This window comes from Melanotaenia boesemani, chromosome 22 (assembly GCF_017639745.1).
Source record: "Melanotaenia boesemani isolate fMelBoe1 chromosome 22, fMelBoe1.pri, whole genome shotgun sequence".
Lineage (NCBI taxonomy): Eukaryota > Metazoa > Chordata > Actinopteri > Atheriniformes > Melanotaeniidae > Melanotaenia > Melanotaenia boesemani.
This window is the reverse complement of record NC_055703.1, coordinates 18,736,364-18,758,373: the sequence shown is the minus strand read 5'-3', so window position 1 is coordinate 18,758,373 and position 22,010 is coordinate 18,736,364. Positions and strand designations below refer to the sequence as shown.

Below are 22,010 nucleotides of genomic sequence, written 5' to 3'. Positions count from 1 at the left end.
TTTGTTATTTTTTTTTTGGCTCCAAGCAACAAAACCGCAACAATGTTCAAGTGTTAACTGGAAACCTGGATCATTTTTTGCTCTATTTCCTGTTTTAGTGCAAATATAAATATAATAAAAACCAACCAAGAGCACAGCAAGAAAAATCAAAACATTAAAAAAACAATTTTAATCAAATGTTCACAAATACAAAAAAAGAAACTAGAATGGAGAGTGCCTTTAAAACTTCAAAATTTTCCCGTTCGTAGCTTCTTGCCTAGTGGTTACAATGTGTGCTTTACAGCTTCAGGCATATCGCCATCCAAGAGTTTGGTGGTCTTGTCAATAGACACATTTCGGATGACAAATGCATCTGGTTTTGTGTCTGTCAAGAATATGTTGAACTATCAGGAATGTGATTATGAGGGGAAAAAAGGTGTAACTGACAGAAATGAGTTGTCAAACCATAAATAAATACCCTAGTGAAAAAGAAAAAACATGTCCACATATGAAAACCACCTTCAAATTGTAGCTGGTTGCTTGTGGCAACCCTGCAGACTTCTCAAAAAACTGAATTGGCATGTATAGAAAATACAAGAATAGGACCAATAGACTTCATCTGCAACTCAATGGTTGCGCATGTCCAACAGCAGATACCTTTCAACATTCTTTCATCAAAACCAAATGATACAGATTATACACAGAAGCAAAACGAACAGTCAGCACCTGCAAAAAGAAGGCAGATGGAGTTTGTTGGAAGTGGGGGGGGGGGGGATGTCCTGAACAACAGTTGGAAATATGTGTAAGCAGATACTGTAGTTAGTCTGTCTTTGTTTGGGGTGACATAATTTCGCTACACTATTACACACAAGTGGAAGGGGTTATCTTCATTCGGTGACTTATGCTTATTTCACCAGTCCAATCTTCTTAGCTTCTGTTTCATAAATGAGTAACCGCCACATCTTCACTATGAAGACTTCAGCTTCTTCATCAAGGACCTGAGCAGGTGCACAAAGAACATTAAATGAAGTACATCAGAAGGGCAGACAGGTGACAGAAGGACTGGACATGTCCTGATGGTCAGCTACGTTAAGTGTTGATAGCCACAAGGTTGTTGCCGACGACACCAGACTTTGCTCAATTGACTGATAGCAATTTGATCAGGACAAGGTAGAGGAATAATCATGATGGTAGAAGGCTGAGTCACATTTATGGATGACTGAATGGCAATATTTAAAAATGTAAAATATATTTGAAGACAGCCATTGTCTTGATTTTGCTGTTCTTCCATAGTTTGGTGTTAATATAGAAGAAAAATGACCCTCACTGATTGTTTTAACATGACCATGAGCTTATCTGTGGTATTACTCACCATGGCAACGTCATCCAAGATGCTCTGTGGCATACTGTGAGCCATCACCTATAAAGAAAAAACAGGATTATTGCATTTTGATTGTTTCTCATCTTCTTAAGAGTCAGCTGAATAGCTGCTCATGATTGGTACCTTTGAGCAAACAAAGTCCACCAATGTTGGCTCTTCCTCGCCGATGTACTCAATTATCTTTTTATTGATCCAGGGCCGAACACGTCGTTCCATTAATGTCTACAGAACAAGAGATAAGAGCATTAAGACATAAATACAGATTACTTAGATTTTTAAATAAGAACAAGCTCAGCTTTCTGTCCAAATACAAAAAGAGGAAGCTGTGTAGTTTGTGAATTTGTCCACTCGGATCTATTAAACTTTCTATTTAACTAAAACTCAAAGCCAATGTTCTAAAATCTCCTCACCGTGTCAACCATAGACCAGTCTAGTGGGTAAGAAAACAGCTCAGGTTTTGCTGTGGGAATCTTTTCTATCAGACTCTTGATGTGTTTCCGTTTCTCCTCGGCATTGGCTCCCTTGATGCTTGAGAGCCCAGCACCATCCACCCCAAGGCTTTTATCATCATCATAATCCAGGGGCACCAGCTTCCTCTTGCGTGGCTGTTCATCAGCCTCCTCATCGTCAAACTTGTCGAAGACACTGTCCACTGGAAACTTCTTCCTCTTGCCTACATTGGGTTGACTGGGGCTCCCTGTGGCACCTGATGAGGACACAACTTGATAAGAGGTTTTCTTTGATCATGTTGCAACGCTTGTCTGCATCATCTATTGTGACTGAACAATATAAAGGTCTTTTAATGTATTGAGATATGTTGCTTAACTAATCAATGCAACCTACGTTTAGATGCAAAACAGCTTAATCTATACATATACTTGAGGTTAAAAAAAAAACCATAATAATTATAGCTTTTATAGCAACTAGAAAAAAACATGTGGAAAGAGAACCATAATTCATTCAAAGATGCTAAAACCTATTTTATCATATACTGTTTAGATCCATGCAGAAGCTTAAAATCAGTCAATTCACTTAGATGAAGTGGTTTTATGCATCTTCCTTGAACAGGAGTAATTGTATGCTTTTACCTTTTTGTAAAATATAGGTAATGTCATTTATCTACAGTAAAATCTAAGGATTCAATTGTTAAAATGGGTTTCATTTCATATATTTTTTGAGAGGCTAAAAAATAAAGATTTTAATATGCTGCCTTTTGAAAAAAAAACAACTCAGGTCTAAATCAGTTACTTAAAGAATTCCCTGAATTGCAGCCGATTTATTTTTATTCACTACGATACAACACTAATGGAAAAAAAAAATAAGTCTTAAACTCACCCAGTTTGAGACTGAGTCCGATTTTTGGTCTGTGTTCCTCCTGTGGCAGAGCGTCAGGGGGCGAGTTTTCATGAGGGATGATGATCCCACAGGGCGACTCATCTCCAGGGGTGTTGGGAGACACATTTCCACTGGCTGATGACACCGAAGGTGCTGTTGTGATGGGCCTCATTGTGGGCTTCAAGCACGGTTTTGTCTCAGGATTATCTTCATCGTTGTCATAATCATCCTCTTCCCCCTCCTCCACCTCGTCAGAGTGATTGGGCCGTGGGCGGGATTCTGCTTTGTCCTGCTCCTGTCTGCGATCCCGATGGTCTCGTGAACCCCTGTGGCGCTCACGTTGCTCCTCGGGTTCTGGCTCTTGGATAATGGGAGGTTGCCTTAGACGCTCCTCCTCTTCCTCCTCCATCTAGACCAATAACAAACAGATAACAGTAAATATCATCCAATCACAGCATTTTACAGAAAACATGGTCATAAGCAGACATACAAAATATTGACTTCTCAATATGCAGAGATGCAGAGAGACTTGGATGATAAAGTGACCTTCACAAAAACAAGAGACAGCATGCCACCAGACTGCAGACAGATGCAGGCAAACACAGACATTATTACAGCAGACAGGCATACCCTGCGTAGTTCTGCGTCTGGGTCTGGATGTCCCTCGTCTAACAGCCGCTGTCTGATCTCCTCCAGCTCCTCCTTCTCTCTCTTCCTATCACGCTCGTCTGCCTCCATCTCCTTCTCTCTGTCTCTGAGACGTTTCTGCAGTGCACTGCCCCTAGGGGTCAAAATGAAAACAACAGCCTTTAGAACAATGGGAATAGCTGCAGTGTTACATGAACAGCTGAGTTAGATTTGGGCCACAGAACCTATGTAACATTTTACAATTTTTTTTTACAGTCCTGATTGGCACAAAGCTTGAACATATCACACAGAAAATCAAATTTAAGTGGTTAAACTTAACCACTCAGTCTACTTTGCTACAATTTCACTGAACAGATCAGATGTCAGATACCACATATTTGTACATTAATGACAGTTAAAGATGCAAATCTTTATACACACACACACACTGGGTTTTAAAGAAAGAGAGAACAGTAGCTTTTTCCTTCATTGTGGCTTACCTGTAATACTTGGGGTCATCTCTGTCATCATCGTAGTCTTCAAGAAACTCTTTTAATCGTTTGCCTTCTTTCACCTACAAAAACAAAAAGAAAAAAAAAAAAAACAGAACAATCTGAATTTATAATAATAAATCTGCTGCCTCTAACAAAAAAAAAAAAAAAAAACAATTCTGTCCTTTTAACCCCAAAGAAAGTTATGCTGAAAAATGAATAAGTCATTTAGTGATCATTTTCAACATAAAAAACTCATAAATCCCACCAGGATACTTAAGTCAAAATAACCTAAAGTTCAAAAAGATGCTGATTTTAGTTTAACTAAAAAAGAAAAAAATGTTAACCTTATTTGTTTGATAAATGACAATAAAAGGGATTTCAAGTGGAAAAGAAAAGCTCTGGACTTTTACGTTTATTCAGTGATCTCTTACCATTTCTCGTCTGCGCTCTTCTTCTCTTTCTGTTTCCTTTGCATAATCCCGGGCCTTTTTCCTTTCCCTTAGTTCCCAGTTTTTTAGACGCTAAAAAAAAAAAAAGAAAAAAAAGAAAAAAAGAATCTGTGTGAGGTAAGCCACGAGCACTTACACATCCCTAACAAGCCTAGTTAATATGGAAAAGGCTTTTCTTGGTCAGCCCACCTCTTCTGGGGAATTTAATCTAATAGGGCATGGGAACATGACGTCACGTTGGCTGACAGGAAAAATAGCCATTGTTGGAGGCCACACAGGCAGCATATGCGACATGGGGAAAACTTGTTGCATAGTAGGTTGCAATGTACATGACTGACGGGAAAAAAATTGCAAACGGACTGTTTTTATTCTTTTCCTACCTGGAAAAAAAAATCAAGGGAGTCTTGTGTCCAAAGTAACAAGGAGAAGGGGGATGGTGTGGATATCCGCTGTGAGACACACGGACATGAATTTTTCTGATATTCCAAACTGGTTGAAAGTGCGTTCAAGGCATTTTCATTCTGGTAAGTGTGAATTTTCGCTTACTGAGACAACTGTTTGCTTATTTTGTTCCGTATCTAAGAAAATGAACAGTAGGTTCCTCTGCATGTTTTTAACTTAGCACCAATCGACAAAACAAGCAAGCAGGCTAAAGAAGGCTGGTTTAAACATTGTGCGCTGAATAAATGGGACACAAACCGCACTCAACTGAACTATTCTGAGAAACTGGATGAAACCCAGCAGAACGAGGGCTATTTTAGAACTATTTTATCATTTTATCTGTGAATGAAACCTGACAAATTTTCTTAATAATCCCTATAAGGGCGCTTGCCATATTAGATCAGTTAGACTGACAAATAGAGGGTTTGTAAACTGTACACGAGCCTCCAAAGACATCAAATTTCCAAACTGAGCCTCAGTCAAGGCAATCGCACCACAGACCAGATACACAAAAATGTCAGAAAAAGTTAGAGGACGTAAAGCGTCGGGGTCTCTAGTCCACTCTTTAGACAACATTTCATCTGGATCATTATCTCCAATCGATGAGATCTTTTCCGTATAGCATTTCCTCGCCTCGGGAAGAAGCTTGTCCGGAGTATTGTTTACATTCCAGAATGCACTGCGCACTGACGTCGGTCCCCATGCCCTATAAGTTAACCTGTTAATCTGACAAAATCTTTCTCTAAATAATAATGAATGGAGGACAAAAGAGCAGTAACCTCATTACAATTAGTTTGACACATTTTACATCTTTAAGACACATCATTTAACCAATTCAACAGTTCTCTCCAACCTGAGGGGTTTTCCTGGAAACTTAAAACCATCTAAAACTCTTTGAATAATTGACTTTCAGCTGGGATTCATCAATATTTTTTTCATCAAATAAATATTCGTGAATTTGGAAAATTAATATATAACACATCATCATCATCATGCTTTAATGTGTTAATATTTCAGTTTTATGTCTGTTGCTCCTACCTCCTGATAGGCTGCTTCCTTGTCTCTGAGTTTTCTCTCCAGCTTCCTACGTTCATACGCCTCCTCTTCATCCTCTTGATCCCGCTTCTTTTCTCTGTCTCTGTCTCTGTCTCGACTCAACTCCCTCCACACACACAAAAAAAAAAAGTTATGGATGTATTGAGTTTTAATTTCCTTTTTTGGACAAAGAATACATATGACAGGTTTCAGTATGGTGTTAGAACATTAATATGATAGTTAAGTGTGGTATATGGTCCTAAAAGAAGTTTGGCTCAGCCTACAGGCATGAAAATACCAGTCTGTGCTTGTTAAGAATCCTGGATATTCTTGTGTTTGACAATAACATAAGACTCTATGTTCCTAAATTTTTTTTTTAAATCATCACCTTGATCGGCTGCGGTCGGCACTCCTGTCGTGGCTCCTGTCTCTCTCCCAGTCTCGCTCCCTCTCTCTGGTCCTGCGCTCACGGTCTTTGTCTCTGTCTCTGTCTCTCTCACGTTCTCGCTCCCTCTCTCTCTCCCTCTCCCTTTCCCGTTCCCGTTCCTTCTCCCGCTCACGGTCCCGTCGTTCCCTTTCCCGTTCTCGCTCCTTTTCTCGTTCCCTCCTTTCACGCTCAAACTCCAACCGCTCCTTTTCCCGCTTGTCCTTCTCCTCTTCTAGTTTCTGCAGAGCAAAACACAGACAGGTTCAGCTGATGCCGCATGAGAGTATTTGCAGTAAGCTTGACAAATGTACACAGATCAAGTGGTTTCCAGATTTTGGAGAGGTTTGAAAGAGGAGCATGCCCTATTCTAATCAGTTCAAAGCTGTAATCCTAACTGGGAAAACACGGCTCATTCAAAAGTCTCTCCTTCACATAGAGAGCGAGCTTCTTCATTCACTTAAAACAACACGGTGCATTATGTTGCTTCAGAATTGGGAAAACAGTTACATTTTTAGCAAGAACATTACTGGAAACCACTTAAATAGTTGTAAAGATCTGTGGAAAATGTTTAATTTGAAGCATTCATAACCCAGCAAAAGACATTGCTTTCTCTCTCCTTAGGAGGCCTTCTTTCAGAACAAGGAAAACAAAAACAGAAAACAGGCATCAGTCTTTTGTTGAACTAGTTGTTTGTGACTTACAGGTGTTGAACTATGGACTCAGCCCTTCGCTGCCCCTACAAGCCTTTTAAGTTAGGCCTGGGAGGAAAGCAGGTCACATGGTATACAAGGGAAAAATGTTATGGGATTCCGTCTTGCTTTAGCATCAACAAAATCATCAAAAATAGCCTTTATTTCAACGGATAACATGGCAATCTCTTATATTTCTAAGTCATAAAATGAACATCATGAACGTCAGTCACATTTTCTGCACAGAAAAAATGAAATTGTAGAAGCTGTCTTACCCATGAGAAGTCTTCAGCTGCTCTTCTTGACTCATTTCTCACACACACACACAACACAACTCTGCCTTTATATGCATTACACACACGGCTTCAAGTGCATTTCTGTAACATGTATAGTTAAGAGTCATCTGATTAAGTAGAAATATAATAATAAAACACTGTTTCCCCATTTCTCTTAGATTTGTGTAGTTATAATCTCAATTTTAAGTACATGTTGTTTAAATGGAAGTTTATACAATCACAGGTCATCAGATGTTCTGCAGCAACATAATAAAAGCCTTGGGTGTAATGCACCTCAAGAGAGTAAATCTCATAACACTACAAAAAAAAGATTAGATGTTAACTTTGAGAGTTCTGGTCAAGTATTATTAGTTACTCATCTGACCAATGTTTTTTTTTTTTTTTTCTTTTATTGACCTCGTGTCAGATGTCCTTTTAGTGTGAGATGACTTTTTAAACAAAGACTGTGCATTAAAGATAGACCAAGCCAGTCACCTCATTCACTAAAGGAGAAAATAAAAAGCAATGCTTACTTAACAGACAGAAAATTTTGAAGGAACAAACACAGAAAATTATTAATAATTCTACTAAAAAAAATAAAATAATAAATGGACCTCATGGCCTGTTTCCTTAAGGCTTGTAAATCAAGCCAGATATGCCCCTGATTAACTTTCCTTGGGCACATGAGGTTCTTGATTATAGATTTATTCCACCAAAGACCACCAGCTCACTTTTCTTTTTTTTCTGCTGTTTTTCTTCAACTCTGCACCTAAACCCCTACATAACATTGCATTACAAAGCGTTTACTTTAATGAAAATTAGCTAATATTGACAGAAGCTTGCTCTATGACTGTGGTCATCTTTTATATACAGTCTATGCTTCTTACTTACCTCTGAAGTGTCTACCAGGGCTTGCTAAACAAATACATGCCCTCCCTGCTTGAAGAAAAATTCGAAGAATTATTTTGCTGTAATTTTAAATCTGCAAAGCATGTTCTTTTCTCCCCTTTCTTCATCTCTTTTTTTTTAAGCAGGACTTAATGCAGAATTTTAATTCCAAACAAACATAGCAATAACTTGTTCTTTACAATTTTCATATTAAATCTATAACCTTTGCTTTCTTCCTAAGGCTTTTTCTTAAAGAAAACAAGAACACTGTGGTTGAGTTTTCATCCTGTGCTCTCTGAATAAACAAATGAACACAAGTAAGCCATCTTGCAAGAAAGAAAACTAAGGCAGAGACAGTAAGATGCAGAGACATTAAGATACAGAGTAGATGGAAGAGTGAGATTCCACGACACACACAGAGAGCACGTACCTTGTCAGTCTTCAGACCATCATACTGCTGTGGAGAGGGCGCCCCCACTCCACACTAGCATCGTAAAGGTTACAGCAAGAGTCACTGCAGTGGTTACTGAGCCCTTATGCTTCAACATGAACACCATTAAGACAGACCATAATTTAGAGAGGACTCGCACAGGTTCACTGACTCTGCGGATTTCCAGGAAGCTGCCAATGTTATTGTACATTCATAAACATGAAGAGTGGTAGTATATATACTCATAAATAGTTGGTTAAATAAAAAGGACACTGTCCTGGTCACAAAAGAGCAGTGCAGTTGCCCCAATGCAAGTCCTCAAGAGGGGGACGCCCAGTGTATGTATATAGTAAAAGAAGGCTGATACTTACATCCTATCCTGGCAACTTTTTCCAAAGCTCTGAGATTCATCTTGCTTTAGTCACCATATGATCACTATCATAATGGTGGGGTTTAATGAATAGATTAGCTTTAAAGTAACTTTACATCGTCTCCATGCATTTTTGTGTGATGAATGAAGAAATGGATCTCTAATAGTCACACCTAAATAGTTTCACTACGGTGGTCACAGGTTTCAAATCAGGCCTGAGAAAGGTGACAAGAAAACTAGCCATCTGTTGTGGTGATTGAACGTGAAATATTTAATATAATATAGGGCGCATTAATATGTTTGGTTGTATCATTTTTAGAGACAGCCAATCTGTGGTGCAGTATGCACATTACTGATCAAGTGTGACATATTTAAACTGAATGTGCAAGCTCTAGGAGTGAACTACGTTAGCAACTGCTGTCCAAAACCTGTAATATCAACTACGAGATTAAAGAAGCCACTTTACCTTGTGAGTGTCACGAAATTTACTAATCTCTCGGGAAATCAGGTCTCTCTTGTCTTCCTCCATGTCAATAGTGTTAATGTCATCCTATGAGGAAAGAATTGGAGATAAAATCAAATCCCAGGCTGAAATAGTAACGCTCACCTTGTATTTACGTTCAAAACACATTGATCAAAACTTAATAAATGTGGCTATACCTCTTCTTTCTTTTCTTTTTTTCTCTTCCGTCGCTGGGACTCGTCATCCTGAGAAGGTGCATTAAGTTCTGCAGCATATTCCCGCATCAATCCATCAATGGCACCTTTGACAATTTCATCTTTCTTCTTTGTCTCCTCATCAAGGACCTCTTCCTCATCATCTCCTCCATCTTCTGTCTTCTTGGTCTGCCAATACAGATAAATAAATTATAATTCCAGCTTTGTTATCACTTAATACCTTATTAGAATGTGTTCAGCAGGAATCAATTTTGAGGACATCTTTATACCCCATTTGCTGTCTTCTTCTTGGCTTTCCACTCATCCAGCTGAGATTTAGTTTTGGCATCCACCTTCACTAGCAGGTTTTTATCCCCAATCTGCAAGTCATGAAGCAGCCGCAGAGCTCGCAATGTGGACTCTGGCTCCTTGTATTCACAGAAACCAAAAGCTGCGACACACAAATCCATGCAAACAGATTAAAAATGCTGGTTCAAATATTGTACTTTGTGGTTTGCCAGGATAAAACATTCCAACAGAGATATTTGTGGAGTATCTTAAATGACAAAGCACAAATGAAGAGCTGGTCATCCAAGTTAATCTTAAATGTAGGTATCACCATACCCAATAATGTGCATGCCATGTGTTATGAATTACCTTGAAGCTTGCCAGATGCTCCTTGAACTCTCTTCCAACTCAAAACAATTCCACATTTCTGTAAAAGCACAAAGGAGAAAAAATATTCAGAAGCTGTATAATTTTTTGGCATTTTTAAGTGCAGTATTGCAATGTGAACTATTCACACCAGGAAGAATAACTTCCAAAGACTACGTCCAAGTCATTAATGTCAATGAAAGATATATTATATTTTATATCCCTTACCGCCAAGAGCTGTCTGATGAGCATGTCTGAAGCTTTCTCTGATATATTCCCTACAAACACAGTAGTAGTGGGCCCGCTGTTTTCATCATCTTTGGCTCGCACTGAGGACATGTCCTTCTTTGGGACTGCAGGCTTACTGACCACTGCCATGGACTGAACCATAACTGTAGGAGTTGGAGCCATGATCCCCATATGAACTGGTATCATTGGTGTTCCTACAACAACAAAAAGAAATATATGTCAAATAAAGACAAAAATGTAAGTGCTTAAATCACTTATATGAATATACACAATTGGCACCTGTATTGTATTTATCAACACTAGGTTTCTTTGCAATCTGAGAATGCCTATCTGGTAACAATTATGCATTTTATCAACCAAAAGGCTGCTATTGTGACTCATAATTTACTGCTATGACCATCGCATGTTTATAATTGAAAACGTGACTCGTGTAAGGCAATCACACATTTACGTGGGTCGTGTATTCACTTACCTGAAGGAAAGCCAGCATACTGAGGGGGTATCCCAGGAGGGGGCAACAGTGACCGGTTTAAATGCGGAGGGAAGGACATTCTGAGAGTAAATGTGACCTGATGATGGTACAATACAACCAATTTTAACAAGCCTTCCAAACAAGAACAACCAAAACACAGTTAGCTTCGCTGGATAACAGCACGCTAAAGAAACCACTGCCATGTTGTCGGTACTTTAGCATTGTGTATTTCACCAATTTTGACTAGTGAGTTTAACATCGCTTGTTAGTAGTTAGATTTGATGTGATGATATTCGCTAACTTAAGCTAGCAAAACCCTAAAGTTCGTGTATAAACAACCAGCTTTCAGTCAATAGGCTAAACTGACAACCACAAGCTAGAAGCTTAGTTAGCTAATGCTATGGTGGAACACGTTACCCGTACGTGCCCCGGCACAGCTAAATTAGGCTCAGCTAACAAACTAGAGCTGATGTTACTTAAGAACCTAAACTGACTTTTGAGAGTCAAATGAATGTTTAGAATAAATGCGAAATTTTCCATGTATACATACCCTGAATCAGGTAACGTATAAATTGATTAAATCCAGAATGAAATGGTTAATTTTTCACGAAAACCTCGCCAACGTTCCGAATGTTGGATTAGCACACTGGCTAGTCGCGGGCCTTCGAAAACATTGACGCAAGCGCTTTACGTACTACTGTTCAGGGCGCTTGTTTTGTACAGCGGATTGTGGCCAGTGGACGGAGCTACACCAAGACGAAATGTGATCAAATTTAGATGTATTTATAAAAATTATTTGCACAGTATTTCACAAAAGTGAGTACACTCAATTTCAACAACAATTTTATTGTAGTCTTTCAAGGGATGGCCGCATAGAAATTAAACTGATTTAACTGAGAGTAGTCAGTGTACATCTTGGATAGCAATATTATTTACTGCCTTCTGGAAAATTACTCAACTTTTTTTTTCTTCTTTTTGTAAACAGCTGGCAATACACGGGAGTACACTCCCAGTGATACCTGTACATGTTCACACAATTCATGTTCATGTTTTTGCCTGCTTGACTGGACCATACAAAAATGTTTAACATGCACTAGAGCAGTTAAATTTGGTGTTTGGGGTACAATTCTCTTATAATGGCTACTGGATGTCCAACATGACACATCGTGACAAAGAACTTTCTGAGGATGTGAGAAATAGAATTCTCCACAAAGATAGAAAAGGGTTTAAGAAAAATTATTACACCCTGAAGCTGAGCCACAGCACAGTGCCCAGCGGTTTTTCAGTGGGGGTTCTACTCACAACTGGCTTAATCAGGGTCAACCCAAGAAGTTGACCCCTCATTCACTACATCATATCCAAAACTTGGGTATTGCTGCAGTTGCCACCATTGCTGCAGGAATTGAAGAACTGGGAGGTTAGCTTGTCAGTGCTAACCTCCCACACGCTGCATCAAGTCAGTCTGCATGGCCGTCATCCCAGAAGAAAGTCTCTTCTGAAGCTGGATCACAGGCAAGACTGCAAACAGTTTGCTGAAGACCACCACCCCAAGAGCATTAATTACTGGAGCCACGTCCTGAGGACTCAAGGGGGCGTGTATGCATGAGTTTTCTCTGTGTACTTTGCCGTCCTCCAACACTTTTAAAGATATTTAATTGATTAATTTAATTAATTTAATTAAAGACATTTTGGGTTAAATTGTCACTAAACTTCATAGTGTGTGAGTGGTTGTTTTGTCTCCCACAAAATTATATCCAATAAGTATTCTAAATTATACCACAATCCTATGAAAATTACATATGATTGTGGTTGCTGAAATATAATGTCAGTGTAAACTCACAAGAATTAAATTGTGTGTTGTGGTGTTTATATCCTCGATTGTATGACAACAGATGTGTGGCGGCGAGTGCTGCATCTGACAAGTCCGTGACGTCACCTTAAGGCGGGTTTTTCATGGAAAGTGCTAGAAGAATCGAAGCACACCCTCATACTTTTAAGTATTCTTCCATTAGATTAAAAAGACCTAACAGTCTTTGTCAATTTCTAAGAAAAGTAACGACGTGACAATAATTTCGAGTGACCAGATTTCTTAGTTTGACGCAAATGATTCTGCGTTTTTATTATATGGCGACATTTATGAAGCCTAGTCTGTCACCAAAAATATGCGCTTTCAATAAATACTTTGCTATAGCTTAAACTACCACAAGATGGCAGCAATTATTTGCCGAGATTAGATGTTGATATTGTTTGTCTTTCGATATTTTATTTAATAGAATGATGTGGGGTTACCATTACTTGAACGCCTAGACAAAATACTTTTGTATTTTATAATTAAAATATTTTATAATATGTGGTATATTTTGGAGAGAGACTTTAGGAAGTTAAATTATTTGATGACACAGTGTTTATTTACTACTTTCCTAAACATTTATGCCAAAAGCCCATAAAATTGCAGGTACACGGACTGATAGATTTCTGAGGGCTATAGTTTTATTGACGGTCTTATATATCAGTTTTGGTAGTTTATGTGCTCCGCGGATGGATACGGCTGTACACTGAAACCCATGTGTATAAATATTCGTTGTGCACCATAAGGAAGTTCCTTTCCTTTTTCCTGCGTCAGAGAGCACAGGGGACAACACTTTTGTTGCATTTTATTCAAGAAACGTAAACGGAATTAACAAGGTACGTATCCAAGTGTATCATTAGCTCCTAACGCACACATGGCCTCTTGATGTGTTTTATTCCCCCTCTTATTGTCAAGAATTTAGCAGTTCTCTGAATGAGAGCTCATGGGTTGTGATAACCTTAACATTAGCGGTCTCGTGGGTGACAATGGATACATAACCCGACTGTTCGCCTAGCCTTTGTTTAACCTATATATTGTTCAGAATAAGCTTTTCATGTAACATACGAACAGAGCAGTGATGATGCTGGACAGTGGTGATGCGGCATTACCGCACCGTCAGGACCGACAGGTGTGGTGAACGTGACATTACTAGAAGAGTTAAATTTACTCTTCGTCAAAGCCATCTGACTAGAACAGTTGACTTTCGTTAATAAATCGCTTAGGCTTTAAGCGTTCACAATTTTTAATCATAGACTGCCTAATGGATTACTTCTGTAGAACGCCGGCCAACGTAGGCTAACGTTCGTTCGTCTTACGTAATCGATGCACGCACTCGTGGTTTGATTTTATGTAATCTTTCATAAATGATTATGTTGAGGCCATTGAACGTTTTTATTTTGTGGTTACTTCAACTATATTGCATCCACTCTGATTTCCAATGCAATTATGTTAACCTTTTTTTTTATTTTTTTTTAATTTCGCTCTAGAGCACGTGTTTGCAGCGTCCATTGTCTATGCGTCGACGCCATGTTGGTTACCGGGCACTTCCGCCTGTATATAATAACAGGATGACTTCCTTACACTTGATGACACAAATTTATGAGTTTAAGATTGAATTTACTTAAATTAACTCTGTTGAATAAAACTGTAAAATAACAGTTTTCTTTTATAAAATGGTTCTGCTTTTACTTTTTGTCTCAACGTTTAATTTATTTAGATTTTTTTTTTAATTATTTTTCTTTCTGAACAGATGCCTGAAGAAATGCACCAAGAGGAGGAGGCTGAGACCTTTGCCTTCCAGGCAGAGATCGCACAGCTGATGTCCCTGATCATCAACACCTTCTATTCCAACAAAGAGATCTTCCTCAGGGAGCTGATCTCAAATGCCTCTGATGTACGTCTGCAGGAACTTGGCACTCGGAACTCTTCATACCATCTGTGATGTAAAGTTGGTGACCGTTTCAGCCAAATTGTATTAAGCACTTTTCTCTCTCTACCTACCTACAGGCTTTGGACAAAATCCGCTACGAAAGCTTGACTGACCCATCTAAGTTAGATAGCGGCAAGGATCTGAAAATTGACATCATCCCAAACAAAGATGACCGCACTCTGACCCTTGTCGACACTGGAATCGGCATGACCAAAGCTGACCTGATCAACAACCTGGGTACCATTGCCAAATCTGGTACAAAGGCCTTCATGGAGGCCCTGCAGGTACTTAAGGGAGAGCGACACAGATTGCAAAATGAGGGCTACCCTAGTAGTTTGAGGCTGTAACAATAGTTATGTGGTGTTAGAGAAAGCTGTATCTTAAAAATAAAACTACTTGTGTTCCTCCAGGCTGGTGCTGATATCTCCATGATTGGCCAGTTTGGTGTGGGTTTTTACTCCGCCTACCTTGTTGCTGAGAGGGTGGTAGTCATCACCAAGCACAATGATGATGAGCAGTATGCTTGGGAGTCATCTGCTGGAGGTTCTTTTACAGTCAAGGTTGACAATGGTATGCATCCTGAAATTATGCCAGTAATTTAAATTGGCTCCATTAGGCGCCATAAAGCTTACCTGATCTAGTTCAATAGTTGTAGAGTTTTTTTCTTTCCCTGTCGAATGATCGTAATGTTTTACAATTCTTTTAAAAGGTGAACCCATTGGCCGTGGAACAAAGATTGTCCTGTACCTAAAGGAGGATCAGACGGAGTACATTGAGGAGAAGCGGGTCAAAGAGATTGTCAAGAAGCACTCTCAGTTCATCGGTTATCCCATCACTCTGTTTGTAAGAGCTTTCCCAGATTGTTTTTCCTTTTGTCAAGTCTCTGACTTAAAGTGGCCTGGTCAAGTGACCTCTTTCATTTTGTAGGTGGAGAAGGAGCGCGACAAGGAGATCAGCGACGATGAGGCAGAGGAGGAAAAGGCAGAGAAGGAAGAGAAAGAAGAGGGTGAGGACAAGCCAAAGATCGAGGATGTGGGCTCAGATGATGAAGAGGACTCTAAAGACAAGGACAAGAAGAAGAAAAAGAAGATCAAGGAGAAGTACATCGATCAGGAAGAGCTGAACAAAACTAAGCCCATCTGGACCAGGAACCCAGACGACATCACAAATGAGGAGTATGGCGAGTTCTACAAGAGTCTGACCAATGACTGGGAGGATCACCTGGCAGTCAAGGTTAAAAAACTAAAATAAAATGGTGTCCTTGAATGTGTCTCTTGGCCTATTGTGGACCACAGTGAGGAAAATGAAGTTAAAAGTGTGTGTTTTTCTCTTGCAGCACTTCTCAGTGGAAGGCCAGCTGGAGTTCAGGGCCCTGCTGTTTATTCCGCGCCGCGCACCTTTCGACCTCTTTGAGAACAAGAAGAAGAAGAACAACATCAAGCTGTATGTCAGGAGAGTCTTCATCATGGACAACTGTGAAGAGCTCATCCCAGAGTACCTCAGTAAGTTCTTCCTTTACTGCCCTGTTCTGGAGCTTCCTTTTTACACTTTGTTTATAAATTGTAGAAAAAGGTGTTTTTTGGAGTTTATTCAGAATTAACTATATATACATTTGATCATTCCAGACTTCATTCGTGGTGTTGTGGACTCAGAAGATCTGCCCCTCAACATCTCAAGAGAAATGCTGCAGCAGAGCAAGATCCTGAAGGTTATTCGCAAAAACATTGTCAAGAAGTGTCTGGAGTTGTTTGGAGAGCTGGCTGAGGACAAAGACAACTACAAGAAGTTCTATGAGGCTTTCTCAAAGAACATCAAGGTAACAAAAACATGTGGAGACAAAATTAAAAAAAAAAAAAATGAAAATCTTCCTAGTTTAAAACTTTGGTTTCTTGTGTCTTTAGTGCATATCCATGGATTTACAAGGTTTATCCTTATACTTGATCCATTAATTTGTAGTGCATAGCATCCTAAAGCAGAGTGGTTATAGCTTTAACTGCATACCATTATTATTCAGCCCATTGAAGGCACTGTTTTGCTTAATGTTACCTGGTTGGGCACATGTTCAAACAAACACCTTAGTGCTGTAGTTACACTGCGGTAGCCTTTGTGGCAGCTTATTACAAATTATCAATGTGTCCCTCTTTCACACTGTCAGGAAATTACCATATTAATTGTTAACCATGCTTTGTTGGAACTGTAGCTGGGCATCCACGAGGACTCTCAAAACCGCAAGAAGCTGTCTGAGCTGCTGCGTTACCACAGTTCCCAGTCTGGAGATGAGATGACCTCCCTCACAGAGTATCTCACTCGCATGAAGGAAAACCAGAAGTCCATCTACTACATTACTGGTAACTTTCCGCATGTGATCAATTTTTTTTTGTTTGCTTTTTTTCCCTCTCTTGCTAATAAAAAAAAAAAAAAAAGAAAAAAAAAAAAAAAAAACTAAATTGGTCCACATTACTAAGGGTCTTTTTTTCTTCCCTGCAGGTGAGAGCAAGGATCAGGTGGCCAATTCTGCCTTCGTTGAGCGTGTCCGCAAGCGTGGCTTTGAGGTCCTGTACATGACCGAGCCCATTGACGAGTACTGTGTCCAGCAGTTGAAGGAGTTTGACGGCAAGACATTGGTCTCAGTCACCAAGGAAGGTCTGGAGCTGCCAGAGGATGAGGAGGAGAAGAAAAAGATGGAAGAAGACAAAGCAAAGTATGAGAACCTCTGTAAACTCATGAAGGAGATCCTCGACAAGAAAGTTGAAAAGGTTGGTGACCTGGGAGTTGTCAGAATTCTCCTGTTGCATTGTAGGATTCAAGTGATTCACAAATTGATAGCAGTTTATTTGGTAACAGGTCTCCTAGTGGCCCCAACTTGTGTTGTGGTGAGTTCATGCTAGAATGGCCAGAATTCTGGCCACCTGATCCTTGAGGTGGTTCATTAGGTTTATAAGTGCAACTTGAACGTATGCTGCATTTTTGTCAGTTTTGGCTGCATTGTGTTTACAAAACACAACTAATGACCGTTTCTAACAGATGCTTGTTTTTGTTGATGAAACTGTCTTTTCTAACAAGTTTTTAACGGATTAGTTTTTTTTTTTTAAATGTAAATTAGGCCTGGATTGAGGTGTGGATTTTTTTTTTATTTTTTTTTTTTTTTTTTATTTATTTATTTTTTTTTTTTAATGAACTGTGTTCTATGTGCCAGTATTTTAGTATGCTTGTGGTGCATGCGTTGGCTTGTTTGCTCTGGTTGCAATGTACCTGAATGTGTTTGGGTTTTTTTTTCCCCCCTCCAGGTGACTGTATCCAACAGACTGGTGTCCTCTCCCTGTTGCATTGTAACAAGCACTTATGGCTGGACAGCCAACATGGAGAGGATCATGAAGGCCCAGGCACTCAGGGACAACTCCACCATGGGCTACATGATGGCAAAGAAGCACTTGGAGATCAACCCCGACCACCCAATCGTGGAGACTCTCAGGCAGAAAGCAGAAGCTGACAAGAACGACAAAGCTGTGAAGGACCTCGTCATCCTGCTGTTTGAAACTGCCCTGCTGTCATCAGGTTTCTCCCTAGATGACCCACAGACCCACTCCAACCGCATTTACAGAATGATCAAACTAGGACTGGGTAAGGACGTGCTTTAATTCATTAATTGCCCCCTAGCTGTCATTTTAATTATTTCCTCAGTTTCAACCAAACGTCTTTATCACCAGGTATCGATGACGACGATGTTCCCACGGAGGAGGCCACTACTACATCTGCCCCAGAAGAGATGCCTCCCCTGGAAGGCGATGGTGATGATGATGCTTCACGCATGGAAGAAGTTGATTAAACTAACTTTCCCCAGATTTCAAGCATTTCACCCCTACTTTACCAATAGTACATCCTTTAAATATGCAGTAACTGCAAATTTAGTCATTCCAGTTGTGGTGTGGACCAGTGTTGCTCTTGTTGCCAGAGCATTACACTACAAGACCCTCAAAAGCAGCTTTTGTTTGGTTTTTTTTTGCTGTAAATTTATGGTGGCCACACATTGTTTTAACAAGTACCCTGTTGCACTGAGTTTTAAATGTTGGAGTGGTAAATGTGCTAATACAGGAATTTTACATTCCTTATTGGATCGGTTTTGTGGGCTGGGGAGGTTCTGTTCATGTGCAACTCTGCACGCTGCATGGAGAGAGGACTGTACGATTCCCTTGCCTGAGTCCAGGCTCGTCTGTATTAAATCGTTTTTTTTTGCAAAAAAAATAAAGATGTATTACCTGATTTTTTTTTTTTTTTTTTTTTTGTCTTTGTATTTATGTATTGTTTTAAGAAGGAACCTAGAGCTTCTGTACAAATGTAAATGCACCATCTTGCCACTAGGTGGCAACAGAGTTTTGCATGGTTGCTTAAATCTCTTGCACCCATGGTTGTCATCTACACTTGTTCCTGCAGTACATGATCAGTTGACTTTGATCTAATGGCATGTGAGATGTGTTCTCTCTACTCTAAATCTCAACTTTGTAAGGACTATTACAGATGAGCTTAAGTTTGGGTTTTCATCCACCTTCACTAAGATAATGGAAGATGACAGTCTACAGAATATAAATACAAATTAACCATTTCTTGTAAACTTTTTTTTTTTTTTTTTTTTTTTTTTTTTTTCTGCTTTGATACTAAATACAACTATAATTAAAGGATGTTAGACTTAATTGAGCAAGATAAAGGTACAAGTAGCTGCTCTTGGTCTTGTAATGGACTTGACAAATAACAGCACGTGGGTGAACACTGGCAGGTGCCGATAGCAGGACTTGAAAGACTGAGGCATCACCTGAACTTTTAGAAGAAATGTAAAAAGCATTGCTTTCCTGGAAGTTGTGTTTTGCTAGTGAGGGGGTGAACTTTTTTTTTTTTTTTTTTTTTTTTTTTGCTCAGTGAAATGTGTGGGCGTCTCTCCCAACTGAGAACTGCAACTCTTCCTTCTGTCAGTGATAGTGGGGAACTTGGGCTGTGTCATTCAGAAACAACTTTTTAATGCTTTCTTTTGCATCTGCATAAGCTGACCCCCCCTACCTACACTACCCTACTATTTCACTATGCAGTGTACTGACCATGCAATCTGTATCAATGGCAGAATACAAGTAGTAATGAATGAATGAATGAAAAATACTTTATTAATCCCAAAGGGAAATTCAATTCAAGTCAATAATCTGATGTAATCAGCCAGCTCTGGTCAGAATCAAAATTATATTTGTCATTAGCAAGACAAAAATAAAAAAATGTGCAGTATAGTACATTTTGAAGGACTTTCAAACGACGTATTGTAAAAGCCTTAATATTCTTGGAGAATATTTTATGAAAGAGGTGTTATCTAAAAGTTATTTTAGGTGCACCTTCAGAGAACTTTCTTGAGGGTACTCTGTGATGACATATAGGAAAACTTTAATACAATGTGCCAGCATCCTGCGAACACACACAAAAGGATTGAGATTAAGAACCTCTTTTACAAGGGAGTTCTGGTCCAAGATAGGCAGCACCAAATACAAGAACACAGTTGCTTACGTTACCCAGTTAAAATACACAAGGGCAATTAAAAAGAGAAAATTACATTTATAAGCAGCTTATGAAGGATAAGTGCACATTGTGGAGTTGGTCTAAAGAGTTCTCAGTTTGGATTTAAAAGTACTCCAAGAAGTTAACTTAGTAAGTTTCCAGCCTTTCTGCAACATATTCCAAGTAGAGGGTGTAGAGTGAATTTTACCCAATTCAGACCAAGCATATGGAACAAAAACCAACAACCGATAGCATAAGAATCACCACTTCTCAGAGCAATTAGGGTACATATGTATGTATGTAGGCAGTAATCCAAGCAGTGCCTTATAAATGAAAGTGTATCAGTGACAGATCCTTCGGGTGACCAGAGTTGGCAATCCAACCCAAGAGTATAAACAGTGTTGTGTTAACATTTTACAGTTTGTAATAAACCTCAAAGAGGCATGATACATATGCGTTCATATACAGCGCATCTCCATTAACAAGCCAAAAAAAAGTAAATATTTTCATAATATTCTTCAGGTAAATTTTTAGGAAACATCTGCAAAAAGCTTTTTGAAGGTTCCCTGAAGAACCTTCAGATTATGTTGGGGGAAACATTCTTGAGATTTAACTGAATAAACATCCAGGAAACATGAGGGTACATTCCCTGCAAGTTCCATGAATGTTACACATCTTTAAGTCACATTCTTAAAAGTTAGGACCTCCAGGGAACGTCTGAGTCATCCTTCCTAAAGGCTGCTGTTCACATAGATTTCAGGCATAACCAGTCATCCAACAGAAATCTGAGTACACTAACACTTTTGCACTTCCTGTGTAAAACCTATGGAAACAAATTGGCCAGTTGAGTCCCTATCTGTTCATATCTCCACAAAACAATGTTGTGTTGGGTAAAAAAACTGAGAAAGAAAGAACTCATCAGTACAAAAGTGAATCTTTTGAACAAAGCTTAACAGAATGTTAACTTCTAATTATGTTAAAAGCTTCTCTCTCTCTCTCTCTCTCTCTCTCTCTCTGTGTATGTGTGTGTGTTTGCTTTTTTTTTTTTACATTTTTTTTTATAGTTTATCCTGATGTGGTAAAGAGGATACAGTATACAGTATATATCTATATACATATATATATATTATGCAAATTAAACAGGAAGTGATATGTCAGCTGATATTAAAGGGAACTCTAAGATTGGTGTAATAACAAGATCTACAAGAAATTTCCTGGTGAGAGTCAGCACAATTTTCCCCTCATTTAAATTAAAAGGAGCATGTAGTCTGGTATATTATTTTGCTTTTTGTCTTTTAAACAAAAGACTTCCTGTGGAAACATTTGGCTTCCTTGTATAAATCTGTCCTCAAGCCACAAATGCTGAAAGCATCAATTCGGAGGTTCCTCATGCGTCAGTAGGCTGCGGTGCAAAGCCTTTGCTTACAATGTCATAGCTGTGAACGCATCTTGTGACCTTTGCTGCTTGCGTATCTCATTTTCAGTGCATGCACCCAGCGCAGAAATTACATAAAATTGTATTAAAAGATGTTGGCTACTAGAACACATGCCCCAGTTCTTGTTAACTGACACAAACCTAAACTTTCTTTGGTTTGTTCCAGATTTTTCAGGGGCATCATGACATATTTTGTTTTATGTACGTCATAGTATGTGCATCTTTATCAGTCCCTGCATATGCAATCCTGACATCAGTCACAGGATATCTTGTTTGTGCCATTGCAATAACACAGTTGCATGAATGTAATCTCAAGCTAAGCTGATAGTTGACACTATGCTGCTGTACTCAATCAAGTTTCCTTGACATTAAAAACAAACAAACAAAAAACAACAACAATAACAATTACATACAC

The 22,010-nt window shown here is 39.1% G+C and overlaps 2 protein-coding genes across 2 annotated transcripts; one reads left to right on the top strand and one right to left on the bottom strand.

Moving 5' to 3' along the window:
- Positions 1–149: 149 nt before the first annotated feature.
- Positions 150–11,534, bottom strand: rbm25b (RNA binding motif protein 25b). The gene is made up of 17 exons (XM_041976318.1): positions 11,403–11,534; positions 10,853–10,949; positions 10,360–10,574; positions 10,135–10,192; positions 9,768–9,928; positions 9,481–9,666; positions 9,287–9,370; positions 6,130–6,407; positions 5,745–5,868; positions 4,248–4,337; positions 3,823–3,896; positions 3,326–3,476; positions 2,696–3,104; positions 1,771–2,066; positions 1,484–1,582; positions 1,352–1,399; positions 150–977 (listed from the first exon to the last, which is right to left on the bottom strand). Exons 2-17 carry the CDS (start codon positions 10,929–10,931, stop codon positions 885–887), a joined length of 2,445 nt encoding a protein of 814 aa, XP_041832252.1. The 5' UTR covers positions 10,932–10,949; positions 11,403–11,534; the 3' UTR covers positions 150–884.
- A 1,849-nt stretch (positions 11,535–13,383) lies between these two features.
- hsp90ab1 (heat shock protein 90, alpha (cytosolic), class B member 1) lies at positions 13,384–18,891 on the top strand. Its single transcript, XM_041975234.1, has 12 exons — positions 13,384–13,537; positions 14,452–14,595; positions 14,709–14,915; positions 15,042–15,201; positions 15,341–15,474; positions 15,559–15,864; positions 15,968–16,133; positions 16,257–16,447; positions 16,832–16,979; positions 17,119–17,387; positions 17,919–18,252; positions 18,339–18,891. Exons 2-12 carry the CDS (start codon positions 14,452–14,454, stop codon positions 18,455–18,457), a joined length of 2,178 nt encoding a protein of 725 aa, XP_041831168.1. The 5' UTR covers positions 13,384–13,537; the 3' UTR covers positions 18,458–18,891.
- Positions 18,892–22,010: the final 3,119 nt, after the last annotated feature.